The sequence below is a fragment of the Sinocyclocheilus rhinocerous genome, unplaced genomic scaffold (assembly GCF_001515625.1).
Source record: "Sinocyclocheilus rhinocerous isolate Xijiao unplaced genomic scaffold, SAMN03320098_v1.1 scaffold1630, whole genome shotgun sequence".
NCBI lineage: Eukaryota > Metazoa > Chordata > Actinopteri > Cypriniformes > Cyprinidae > Sinocyclocheilus > Sinocyclocheilus rhinocerous.
In genome coordinates, this window is record NW_015664013.1 from 2277 (window position 1) to 13479 (window position 11203).

The following is an 11203-nucleotide window of genomic DNA, read 5'->3' on the forward strand; positions in this document are numbered from 1 at the left end:
GGTGTGATTGTGGCCCAATGCCGGTGGTGTTGGCCCAGTTTCAGTACCCAGACTCGTGCCAGTACTGGCTAAGTGTTTCATTTCTCGTCGGTGGGATTGTGGCCCAATGCCGGTGGTGTTGGCCCAGTTTCAGTACCCAGACTCGTGCCAGTACTGGCTAAGTGTTTCATTTCTCGTCGGTGGGATTGTGGCCCAATGCCGGTGGTGTTGGCCCAGTTTCAGTACCCAGACTCGTGCCAGTACTGGCTAAGTGTTTCATTTCTCGTCGGTGGGATTGTGGCCCAATGCCGGTGGTGTTGGCCCAGTTTCAGTACCCAGACTCTGGCCAGTACTGGCTAAGTGTTTTATTTCTCGTCGGTGTGATCGTGGCCCAATGCCGGTGGTGTTGACTCAGTTTTAGTACCCAGACTCGGGCCAGTACCGGCTAAGTGTTTCAATTCTTGTCGGCGTGATTGGTATTGAAAGACAGCGGAGACCAGGACAACTAGATGAGCTCCAGATACAGATCCCCTGTAAAGACGACCCCTTGTCTCAGACGACCACCGGGACAAGACCACAGGAACCAGATGATTCCTCTGCACAATGTGACTTTGCTGCAGCCCTTTAATTGAACTGCTCCCCGACTGAGCCTGGTTTCTCCCAAGGTTTTTTTCTCCATTCTGTCACCGATGGAGTTTTGGTTCCTTGCCGCTGTCGCCTCTGGCTTGCTTAGTTGGGGACACTTCATTTCCAGCGATATCGTTGACTTGATTGCACAGATACTATTTAAACTGAACTGAGCTGGATTATGACATCACTGAATTCAATGATGAACTGCCTTTAACTGAAAAATTAGTGTTTACTATTGTCACTTTGCATTATTGACACACTATTTTTCTAATTAATGCTGTACAGTTTCTTTGACACAATCTGTATTGTTAAAAGCGCTATATAAATAAAGGTGACTTGACTTGACTTGACTTGACCAGTTGATCGTCCATGCTTGAAGAAATGGCCTATAATCTGTAGGCTGTAATTTCTCGCGAGAATATATGTGAGAAAACGTATTTTCGCTGGTGGTCGGGAACGCCTCTTCACTGAATGTTTTGTAGTGTGTGCACCTATTGCCTTTAATGCAAATAAACATGTGCAAACAATATAATTGCTCTTGTAAAATTATTTTGATGTTAATTACATTGAGCGAGCTGCCTCTTTAATACCGCGTGGTTTATATACATGTTGCTGCTGATTGGGCTGACATTTTTGACACACCCACCAAACAAGAGAAAACGTATCTCAAACGCCGTTGCACACCGTTTCCAGGAAACATGTCGTTCAACCCGGAAACCGTAGCAAAACGGTGCACACCGGTTTGAGCTTGAAATTGCCCCAGCTTAACTTGCTCAAGGACTCCTCTCTGTGCCAATGACAACAGGCTTGGCCAGCTGACCAATCAGAGCAGAGTAGGTTATGGAAGGGAGGGGTTTCCTCCGAACTTGCTTGGAACGAATCGTTTCAAAATCATTGGCAAATTGCTCTAATATTAAGTGTATATTCTGAGAAAATTACAATGTTTTCTGACCTTAGATGCATTTAAACCTGTTGTAGGGGACTCCAACACAATATTAGGACACTTTAAAATACCATATGACCTGCTCTTTAAGAACATGTGGGATTTATCAATAATGATTACTTACTGGTGTGCGTAAGAACCGTGTGTGCATGTTTAATATATTATTTTTTTTGGTACTCGCACACATTCTAATTTTCATTCGTAGGACAAAATATAGAACCTTTTCTACGCACTGTTGATAATGGAGGGCCCAGGAGCGGGGTTGGAGACCCCTGATTTAGAGTAGCTGAAGGAGAACTATTTTAAGTGAAATGAATAAAAATAATAAAATAGAAATTAAAATAATCAAGGAAAATAGTTTTTTTTCTTCTTTTTTTAACCTAATTCACATAATACAGTTCACATAGTCACATTTTGTTGTGTACTATGTGTGTTATTTTTTGCCTCAACCTCAGATGAGGATGGGCAATTAAAGAAATGAGAAGCACCCTCCTGATAAGGGTGACACTAAATATACGTTGAGTTGTAGTTGACAGCGTGATCACCAGACCTGGGATTTGATGATATCCTGTACCTTATGTCCTGCTCCCTGATTACTGCTTTATCAGGTAACCATTCATATTCCTCAATCAGTATTAAATGTGATGAATGTAACGGATCTCCTTTCAGTTTAGCCTGTTTCTGCTTAATCACAATAACTACAACTTGCGTTTATGAGAAAGTGATATATTAAAATATATCAGTGCCTTTGTTTTGTCTCAAGATGCTCACCAGTAATGTTTTCTAAGGCAAGTTTATGAAAAATTACTTAAATGTCCTAATTGAACTATGGCCTAATCCTGGTTTAGTCTAAGCCCTGTCTGTGAAACCAGGCCTATGCTTATGTACCCTCTTTTTTTTTTTTCCCTTTCCTTTTCTTTTTCCTTGTTCCTTCTTGTTGAGGCATGTGAAATGTTTTTGTTATATAGTGAGATATGGCACTGTACATGCTACTTGTTGACAATAAAGCATTATAAAAAAATAAAATAAAAAAATAAAAGTCTGCATATGTTAAATCGAAATGTAAATATATGTATAATATGTATTTGTCTGTAAACTAATGCTTATGTACCCTCTTTTTTTATATATTTTTTTCCTTTCCTTTTCTTTTTCCTTGTTCCTTCTTGTTGAGGCATGTGAAATGTTTTTGTTATATAGTGAGATATGGCACTGTACATGCTACTTGTTGACAATAAAGCATTATAAAAAAATAAAATAAAAAAATAAAAGTCTGCATATGTTAAATCTGCAGCTTAATTTATTTATAGAATAATGTTCACATCCCATACTTTTTTTGTGAATAATGGCCATAACTCAAAGGTGGCCACCTTCATGCAGAGTTTAGAGTTCACATATCCAACATCCGCCTGGAAGTTTACAGTGATCCCAATGACCTTACTTAGCTGTTTCAGGTGTGTTTAAGAGGGTTGAAGATAAACTCTATAAACTAAAGATAAACTAAAGATTGGACACCCCTGCTATTGTGCTTTTATTTATACATGTTAATTGAAGAAACTGTATTGGTATAGAAGTGTTAATAGATTTGAGTAAATATAATTTGATGATACTATATCATTATATCATAATTTTCATAGTATAATCATAGTTAGAATGTTTTTGTTGAGTAATTTAAAAGTGAATCAATTCAATTTTCAATTTATTTGTATAGCACTTTTCACAATACACATTGTTTCAAAGCAGCTTTACAGAAAATGCATGTGTCTACATTACAATTTAAAGTGATACAATTTAGAATAATTTTGCGTTTAACATATTAACATCATGAATTTGATTGTATGTGTTACAAATGAATGGACTTGCTCTTAGGTGACATCATGCTGTCTTTTTCAGATTTCAGAGAACCCAAAGGAAAAGAGGCAGCAGTCTGATGTAAGCCAGCTTTTTAAAACTTGAACCACTGAACCACTTATAGTCTGACTCCTGAAACTAATCATTTTAGAGGTTGTATGGTGCTTTTGTCATTTTGTCCTTGTTGTCCCACTTTAGTTTTTAAAGACTGATCTTCTGTATCTTTTGTCATTGATTGTGTTAAACAGATTATAAATAAATCAAAAAAAAAAAAAAGAAGCTAAATGGCTCAACGGCTGGAAATGTCATTTTCATTTTAAAACGTTTTCCCTAAACTTTGAAATGGTCAGGAATTTGCTGAAGTACAACTGAAGTGTAGTTGAAATATTAATGTTGTTTCAACATTAACTTGGTACATAAGATGGCAAAATGTGTTTTATGTTGACATTTCAGTTGTATTTTTAGTGTTTCAACAAAAGTGATAATTTTTGATAATTCAACACTGTTTCAATATTAACTGAGGATGAGGGTGAATAAGTGATGTTGAACCATCATCACTTCATAACATTGAATCAGTGACAATTTCTCTTTTTTTTTTTTTTATCTCACCATTGTTTCAACCTTAATTGTAAGTGCAAAAGTGATATGGAACCAACATCAATTTTTAACATTACTTCAATGCAGTTAGCTTTGACACATAACTGAACAGTTTAATAGCCCCAATAACCAACCTAATTGTAATTAATTTGAAAAATGACAGAGTAAAGTATCAGGTTGTAAAGTATCTTATGAAGCAGAGGGGGACACTAACCTGTCCTGGAGGACCCCCAGCACTGCACATTTTGTATGTCTCCCTTATCAGACACACCCAATTCAGGTCTTGTATTCTCTACTAATGAGTTGAATCAGGTGTGTTAGATGAGGGAGACAAAATGTGCAGGGCTGGGGGTCCTCCAGGACAGGTATGAAAACCCCTGCACTAACTTCCATAGTAGGGGTTCTCAACTCTGACCCCGAGGTCCTGCAGATTTGAGCTCTAACCCCAATCAAACACACCTGGGGCCTGTACCACGATGGTGGCTGAACAAACTCAGGGTTACAGGATTAGTTTTGAGTTGACAAAACCAAACCAGTCCAATCCGGCTTTGTTGGTACCATGAAGCTGATCATCAACTTTCTCTGTCAACTCAGGCTTGATCCTGAGTTAATGGAGCACGTGCACATGAAAGAGTGACATCAGTAATGAACAGCCAATCAGATGCCTTGAAACTGTGATTCACTTCTTGAGAGAAAGTCAGTGCAATTCATTACCAAAGATTAAAATATTGAACAATATGAAGAATTTAAACACATTTACAAGATGAAACGATCTATCCATGAAAGAGGAAAACTTAAAGAAAACAGCTTGCCTTATAAGTGCAAGTAAAAGTTGTAAAGTCAGTTCATAGAGTTAATAATATTTATAGGTATAAAAACACTTAAAAATCTAAGCTCATATGTAGTCATGTTTAAAGCTATTGATTCTAAAATGTATTTATATTGCATATTATCTATATGTTTATATTAATTTAAAATAAAAGCTTAATAATTACTATTGAACTAAGCTAGCTTGTGTAATGGATTAAGGGTATAATAATTATTTAAATCATATAAAATAATTATAAAATATAATCATCTCTAAATTCAGACAATTGTATCTTTAAAAATGTTTTACTATGTAGCGTCCTTTCATTTGGAGTAAGAGAAACTGGGGAAGTGGCTTTATTGTGTCAGACATGTGTCACTTTGCTTGAAGCTGATTGGTCAAATTTCGCTTTGCGATCTCTAAACCAGAACATAACCTGCCCCAGAGCAGCTTAGCTGTGGAGTGTAAGTTACTAAGGCAATGAATGCCGCTAAAAGCCAAGCCACTTTCATGGTACCTAAAACCCAGGATTGGTGCAAACTAAACTGAAACTTACCTGGCTAGCCAGCTAATCTGACTTCATGGTACAGGCCCTTGAACTAGCTCATCAAGGTCTTTAGGATCACTAGAAAGCTATAGGCAGGTGTTTTTGATTAGTGTTGGAGCTAAACTCTGCAGGAGAGTGGATCTCTAGGGCCAGAGTTGAGAACCTTTGAGTATTAGAAAGAAATAAAACCACAGATATTTCACATGCTCACAAAAACAAAAAAGACAAGTCAATGAAGAACATATTGCTGAAAAGTCATTCGTTGAACAGGTGTCAGGAGGATAACTTGTTGTTACTCTTTGAGTCTGTGTTTGTGTCTCTGTGGGTCTCTGGTACAGCACTCAGTGCTCCCAAAGGGACGAGGCATCCACACTGAGCCTGTTGCCCATCAGCGTGCCTCCCTGGTCTCCACGCAGGTACTTGCCATTTTGACCCTGGATGGCAACCCGTCCATACTCCACAAACTCAAAGAAAAAATCCTCAGGTTTATTCCCATCTGTGCACACCAGACCACTGCTGGAGACATACCAGAACTTTTCATTTCCGCCTGTATAGAAAAAAAAAAAGAACATTTACACAAAAATGTGCCCAGAAGAGTATGTGCTGCTCAGTGAAATCCTGGTCAGTTACAGCTTACACAATAGCAATATGACTCACTTCTTATTTGGTATGCGCCATCACTGAAAAGCAACGAGAAGATATCATAAACAGAGCGGCTGCAGTCCAATGTATTGGAGGTTTTGTGGTGACACACAAACCCGTTCTCCCCACGCAAGACCAGGATTGGACGATTAATCAGCTTTAGCACGAACTGCTCATCCTCCCCTGCCGAACACATGCAAGGATTTATCTGACTCATGTTAAGTGGGTATTCAGTAGTGACAGGTCAGTAATAACTTGTGTGCACTCACCCAAAGAATCACTCACAGCAGCAAGCTGTCCATTTTTCTTTGTGCAGACATATTTTCCATTGTTTGCTCTCAAAGCAATTCGTCGGCCCAGCCACTCTATGTCAAACATGGTGTTTTCTTTTCTATCAGTCACACAATAAAGATCTTTCACTATTTTCATAAACATTAATTTATGAAATGCATCAAAACTGTAATTTGTGATAATAATGGAAACACTTACGCTTCTGTGGCCGTGGACAGAAACCCTCCGTGAGTAACGAGTGTCCAGTAATTTCCACCGTTGGTTCTGAACATGCACTTCTTAGTCTCTTTATCAATCTCCATCTGAAATGTCTCCATGTCTGTCTCATCATCCTGATTAGCTGAGATGCTTACACCTGGAATCAAAAACATTATCATGGCTTCTCAGCAGCTGATGCCTCTTTTCTTTACAAAATTACTATGCAAACAGAATTTGTACAAACACAGTGTGTTGGGTTGTTGAATGTTAAACTCTGTCCCCAAACTGACAGCTGATTGTACTGGTCTCCTTCTGTGATTATTAGTCTCTTCTTTAGCTCATAACATCTTCTGAAAATCCACTTCAGACTACCATTGAAAATCAAAATAATAATAATAATTAATAATAATAGTCAATTAATTTTCCTTACATGCAAATTAATGGCTGAATTGCTTGTCAAATTCAAAATACAATTCTGCATCCCATTTACAACCTCAAGTTTCATCACAATACACAGATACTTTTGAATGCCTATCAATGGGAAAACATGCTTTTTGCCTGCATTATTTTGTTAAAAAGGATTTTTGCCAATATAACAGCAGCTTTCACTGGAAATTTCATCTCAGTGCCTCAGTTTTGCAATGTGCCTGTCTGCGTCTCACTAAACCAGTTTATCACCCGGTTTATCTCTGTCACTCTCTCTGAACCTGTGGTTTAAATAACATTACCAGCAAACTTACGTCTGTTCCAACTAGTCAAAGTGACCTGATTGTGTGGGTTGAGATTCAAATTAGATGCTTCAGAAATATCCCTTGACTGTCGCTTAAGCCTTTTACTGGAGTAATCCCTAACACTGACCCCAGCAGCCTGATGCTATAATTCCTACAGTGGTAAAAAGCAAATGCATAGAGGGGTTTAATAAGCAAGTGGTGGAAAAAACATTCAGCTTCAGGCAAACAGACTCAGCCTTTTACAATTTCAGCTGTAGCCTGTGATGTTGTTTACACTGATGTTGTAATGCACTATGTAAAGGTTCTATAACCAAGTAGTGGAAAACCATTTGCATTATTAGCTATTCATTATTGTAAGCGATTTAATGATGCATTCTACTATATTATAAAGCAGCAAAGAGCTTGCAAGTATTTGGCTATGAGAATGAAAAGCATTGATCATAATGGCTCATAGTTGTGTTCAAAGATTGTCCTTTTCCCCTCTGTATCAAATGTCACCCTCCTATTTGTCCAGAATGACTCTAAGAGACAGATGTCTTGCTCTTTACTCTGAAACAGTCTAAAAAGTGGCAATGGACTCAATAGGTCTGTTTTATCCTATAGGACTCCCAACAAACTCTATTAGCACATGTGAAGCTAGAGGTTGTTTTGTCATACTACCTAAAATTCTGCAGAACCCTAAATTCTGCAAAGTTTGGCAAATGAAAGTTTCATTCATTGACAGCAATAGGATAGCTCACCCAAAAATTCAATCGTACAGTTATCACTCTTGTGTTGTTCTAAAGCACTTTGACCTTCTTCTATGGCAGGGGTGTCCAATCCTGGTCCTGGAGGGCCAACGTGCTGCCGAGTTCAGCTCCAACTTGGCCCAACACACTTGCCTGGAAGTTTCTAGTTAGCCTAAAGACCTTGATTAGTTGGTTCAGGTGTATTTAACTGAACTCTCTGCAGAGAGCCAACGGCCTTCCAGGAGCAGAATTTGGACAACCCTGGTATACACCTTTGAAGAATTGTACTGGCTGCTTTTTTCCCATGCAATTACAATAAATGAGGACCACAACGGCACCAGAGAAGTAGGCCTATCACAAATGTGGTCCATATGACTTATATGCTACATCAGGGCTGTGCAGTCCTGTTCCTGGAGATCAGCCTACCTGCAGAGTTCAGTTCCAACCTTGATCCAACACACCTGTCTGCATTTATCAAGTGCTCCTGAATATCACAATTAGTTGGTTCAGTTGTGTTTGATCAGGGTTGGAGCTGAACTTTGCAGGAAGGTAGATCTCCAGGAACAGGACTGGGAACCCCTGGGCTACAGCTTATTCCAAGAATAGGGATATCTTCCCTAGCCCTTGCGTTCATTAGAAACATCCAATCTGAGAACTGAACATTCATTTGAGTCTGATCTTTTCGAGGAATCAGCTGATCCTCACGAAACTGGCCTGAATGTTTTGTTGACAAATTACACTCCACTTTTGAAGATCGGCTCACCTACTTGATCCAGCTGAATAACAGCCCACTGGAGGTGAAGTATATAAGTATATATGAAGCAAATATACAATTTTTGCCTACCATTATGGTGCTTTGTGTCTTTTTTGAAATTCGAAACTTTAGTACTTGTTCATTGTAAATAACAGCAGCCAGCACAGCCTTCAGAATTTCTTATTTTGTATTACATAAAAACAAAGGGGTTTGGAAGGCATAAGGGTGAAATAATATTACAAAAATGATCATTTATTTAGGGTGAACTTTCTCTTTAAATATGTGCAAAAGGATATGTCTGACAAATCATTTGAGGTTGCTTTAATTTGAAGAAACACAGTGTATATGACAAATTAAATTGGTTGCTTCACACACAGATAATTAAATTTGCCAGATGACTATGCACCCATAGGCAGATTTGCAAATAGATGTCTGCAAATCTTTTCACTTTCTGAGATTCTGTAATGCGTACATGCATCATCCATGAAATGACTACATTGTAGGGTTTTGGAAATGCTGCATGTCTATCTCCAAAAGTCCAGGCATGTTTTATGACAAGTGTGTTTGACTGCATTCAACTAAACAAACACCAGTGTGTTATAATTTTAGCACTACTGTACATCAGCAGACAACCTTTTATCAGTTTTGAGAGGAACAAGCTAAATCTTATGAAAGTAGATTGACCACCTCAAGAATCCACTTTTGTCATGTTCAGCCATGTTGCTGAATGCCTACACATTGTTTTAGACCAGGGTTGCCCAATCCTGTTCCTGGAGATCTTTATACAAACTCCAAAACTGATCAAAGACAACTGAGCCAGCTAAATAAGATTGCCAAGTGCACATGCTAATTACAGACAGGTGTGTTGGTGCAAAGTTGGAACTACTCTGCAGGTAGGTAGATCTCCAGGAGCGCAGTTGGGAATGACTGTTTAATACAAGAGGTTCCCAGCCACGTTCCTGGATTTCTCCTTAATCAAACATAACTGATTCAGGTCATCAGCTCGTTATTAGAGACTCTGAGACTTGAAATAGGTGTGTCAGACCAAAGAGACATGCAAAATGTGCAGTGTTGGGGGGCCTCCAGGAACAGGGTTGGGAACCACAGTTTTAGACCAATAATAATGACCATGACACCACGTGCTAACAAATGCATAATCATTGGTTACCTTGACGAATAGACACATATCTTTTGTTGGCTGCCTGGAAAACAACTTGTGGGTGGCTCTCTTCCAGATCAAACAGCTCATCTTTCCCTGGCCTTGAACAGCGGCCAGACTTCAGGGTGCCAGTGGGGCCCGTTGGTGAGAGAAACTTGCCCTCACAGTCCTTAAAGGCCAGCTTGCCAGACTTGAGTTCCAGGGTGAAACTAGTGTTAGGCCTGTGCTCCATTACCAGCTTACCATCATTGCTGAGAAAGCGGTTGTCACAGGTCTTCAGACTGTACTTCTCATCCAGGTAGACCAAAGTGATCAGGGAGTCCACGCCCCAGGGGATGTTGCTGTCCATGCAGAGCTTGTTGTCTGTGGTGGACAAGCGTGCGTAGCGCTTGCGGGATACACTTAGCAGGTTGGCTTGTGGGTGAAGGGCAAGATGCATGGCCCACAGTTCAGATTCTCCAATGGTCTGGGCAAAACAGGATAGATATTCTGCAGAGCCTCCAAAATAGCGCGAATATGGCTCAGACTGCAAGGCCCAGTGTCCATCTGACTGCATCACAAGCAAGAAACGGCAGGATGTGTTTGGCACTTCCTCCTCACAGCTCACCTTGCCATCTTTATCTGTGGCCAGATAACGTCCGAGATGACTGCGCAAGAACACCACCTGGCTGTCCTGGTCTTGCTCCAGGGTCCAGATCTGTTTCTTCTTCATGCTGGTTCCAGATGCATTTACCTTGAACCCAAATGCCTCTGCCGTGAGGTAACGATTTTCGTAATTAATAAGTCCAAACTGGAGCTTTAAAGCCATACTTATTCCATTTGTGGACATTGTGACCAGGCGGTTGCCAAAGGATTGTTTTAGATGTTTTGTATTGCAGATTAAAAATGCTGAAATGACAACAATATGCCCTTGACTCTCCTCAGGTGCTATTAAAAGGCCATTTCAAGTTTCTTCCCTGCTCTGAACGTTGAGTTTCTTGACCGTTTCTTTCCTTGTCCACTCAGACTCAACTACAGATTAAGGCTGTTTTCCTTGTGAGTTTCCTGGTATTGGATTATTTATCGTTAGAGCAGCAGTCCCAGGCTACACTAGTTTACCTTTAGCTACTTCTCTGCATTCACACAGGTGACTGCCTGCTGCTTCCTAATCAGCCTGGATTAAACTCAGCAGGGCGCAGCACCTCAATCCAACAAGCTGCTGACATCATACACACCACATCTCTGACTCCTCCCATTTGTCCTCTGGCAGATCTCTCTCTCCCTCTCCCTCCCTCTCTCCCTCTCCCCCCGTAACTTGTGCATTGTTTTACTTGTTTTTGACATATCCGACCGAACTACAAGCTTTCCA

General features: G+C 39.7%; 1 protein-coding gene across 1 annotated transcript; it reads right to left on the reverse strand.

The window, feature by feature from the left end:
• Positions 1-5372: 5372 nt before the first annotated feature.
• LOC107729215 (fascin-2-like) lies at positions 5373-11052 on the reverse strand. The gene is made up of 5 exons (XM_016539649.1): positions 9865-11052; positions 6484-6640; positions 6264-6385; positions 6010-6177; positions 5373-5899 (listed from the first exon to the last, which is right to left on the reverse strand). Exons 1-5 carry the CDS (start codon positions 10682-10684, stop codon positions 5694-5696), a joined length of 1473 nt encoding a protein of 490 aa, XP_016395135.1. The 5' UTR covers positions 10685-11052; the 3' UTR covers positions 5373-5693.
• Positions 11053-11203: the final 151 nt, after the last annotated feature.

Excerpts from the sequence above, each read along its gene's own strand:
- LOC107729215 (XM_016539649.1), bottom strand. The coding sequence starts at position 10,684 with ATGTCCACAAATGGAATAAGTATGGCTTTAAAGCTCCAGTTTGGACTT. Across the intron at positions 6,386-6,483 it reads CTGTCCACGGCCACAGAAGC|AAAAGAAAACACCATGTTTG; the intron begins GTAAGTGTTTCC and ends TGTGACTGATAG. Across the intron at positions 5,900-6,009 it reads TGGCGCATACCAAATAAGAA|GCGGAAATGAAAAGTTCTGG; the intron begins GTGAGTCATATT and ends TTTTCTATACAG.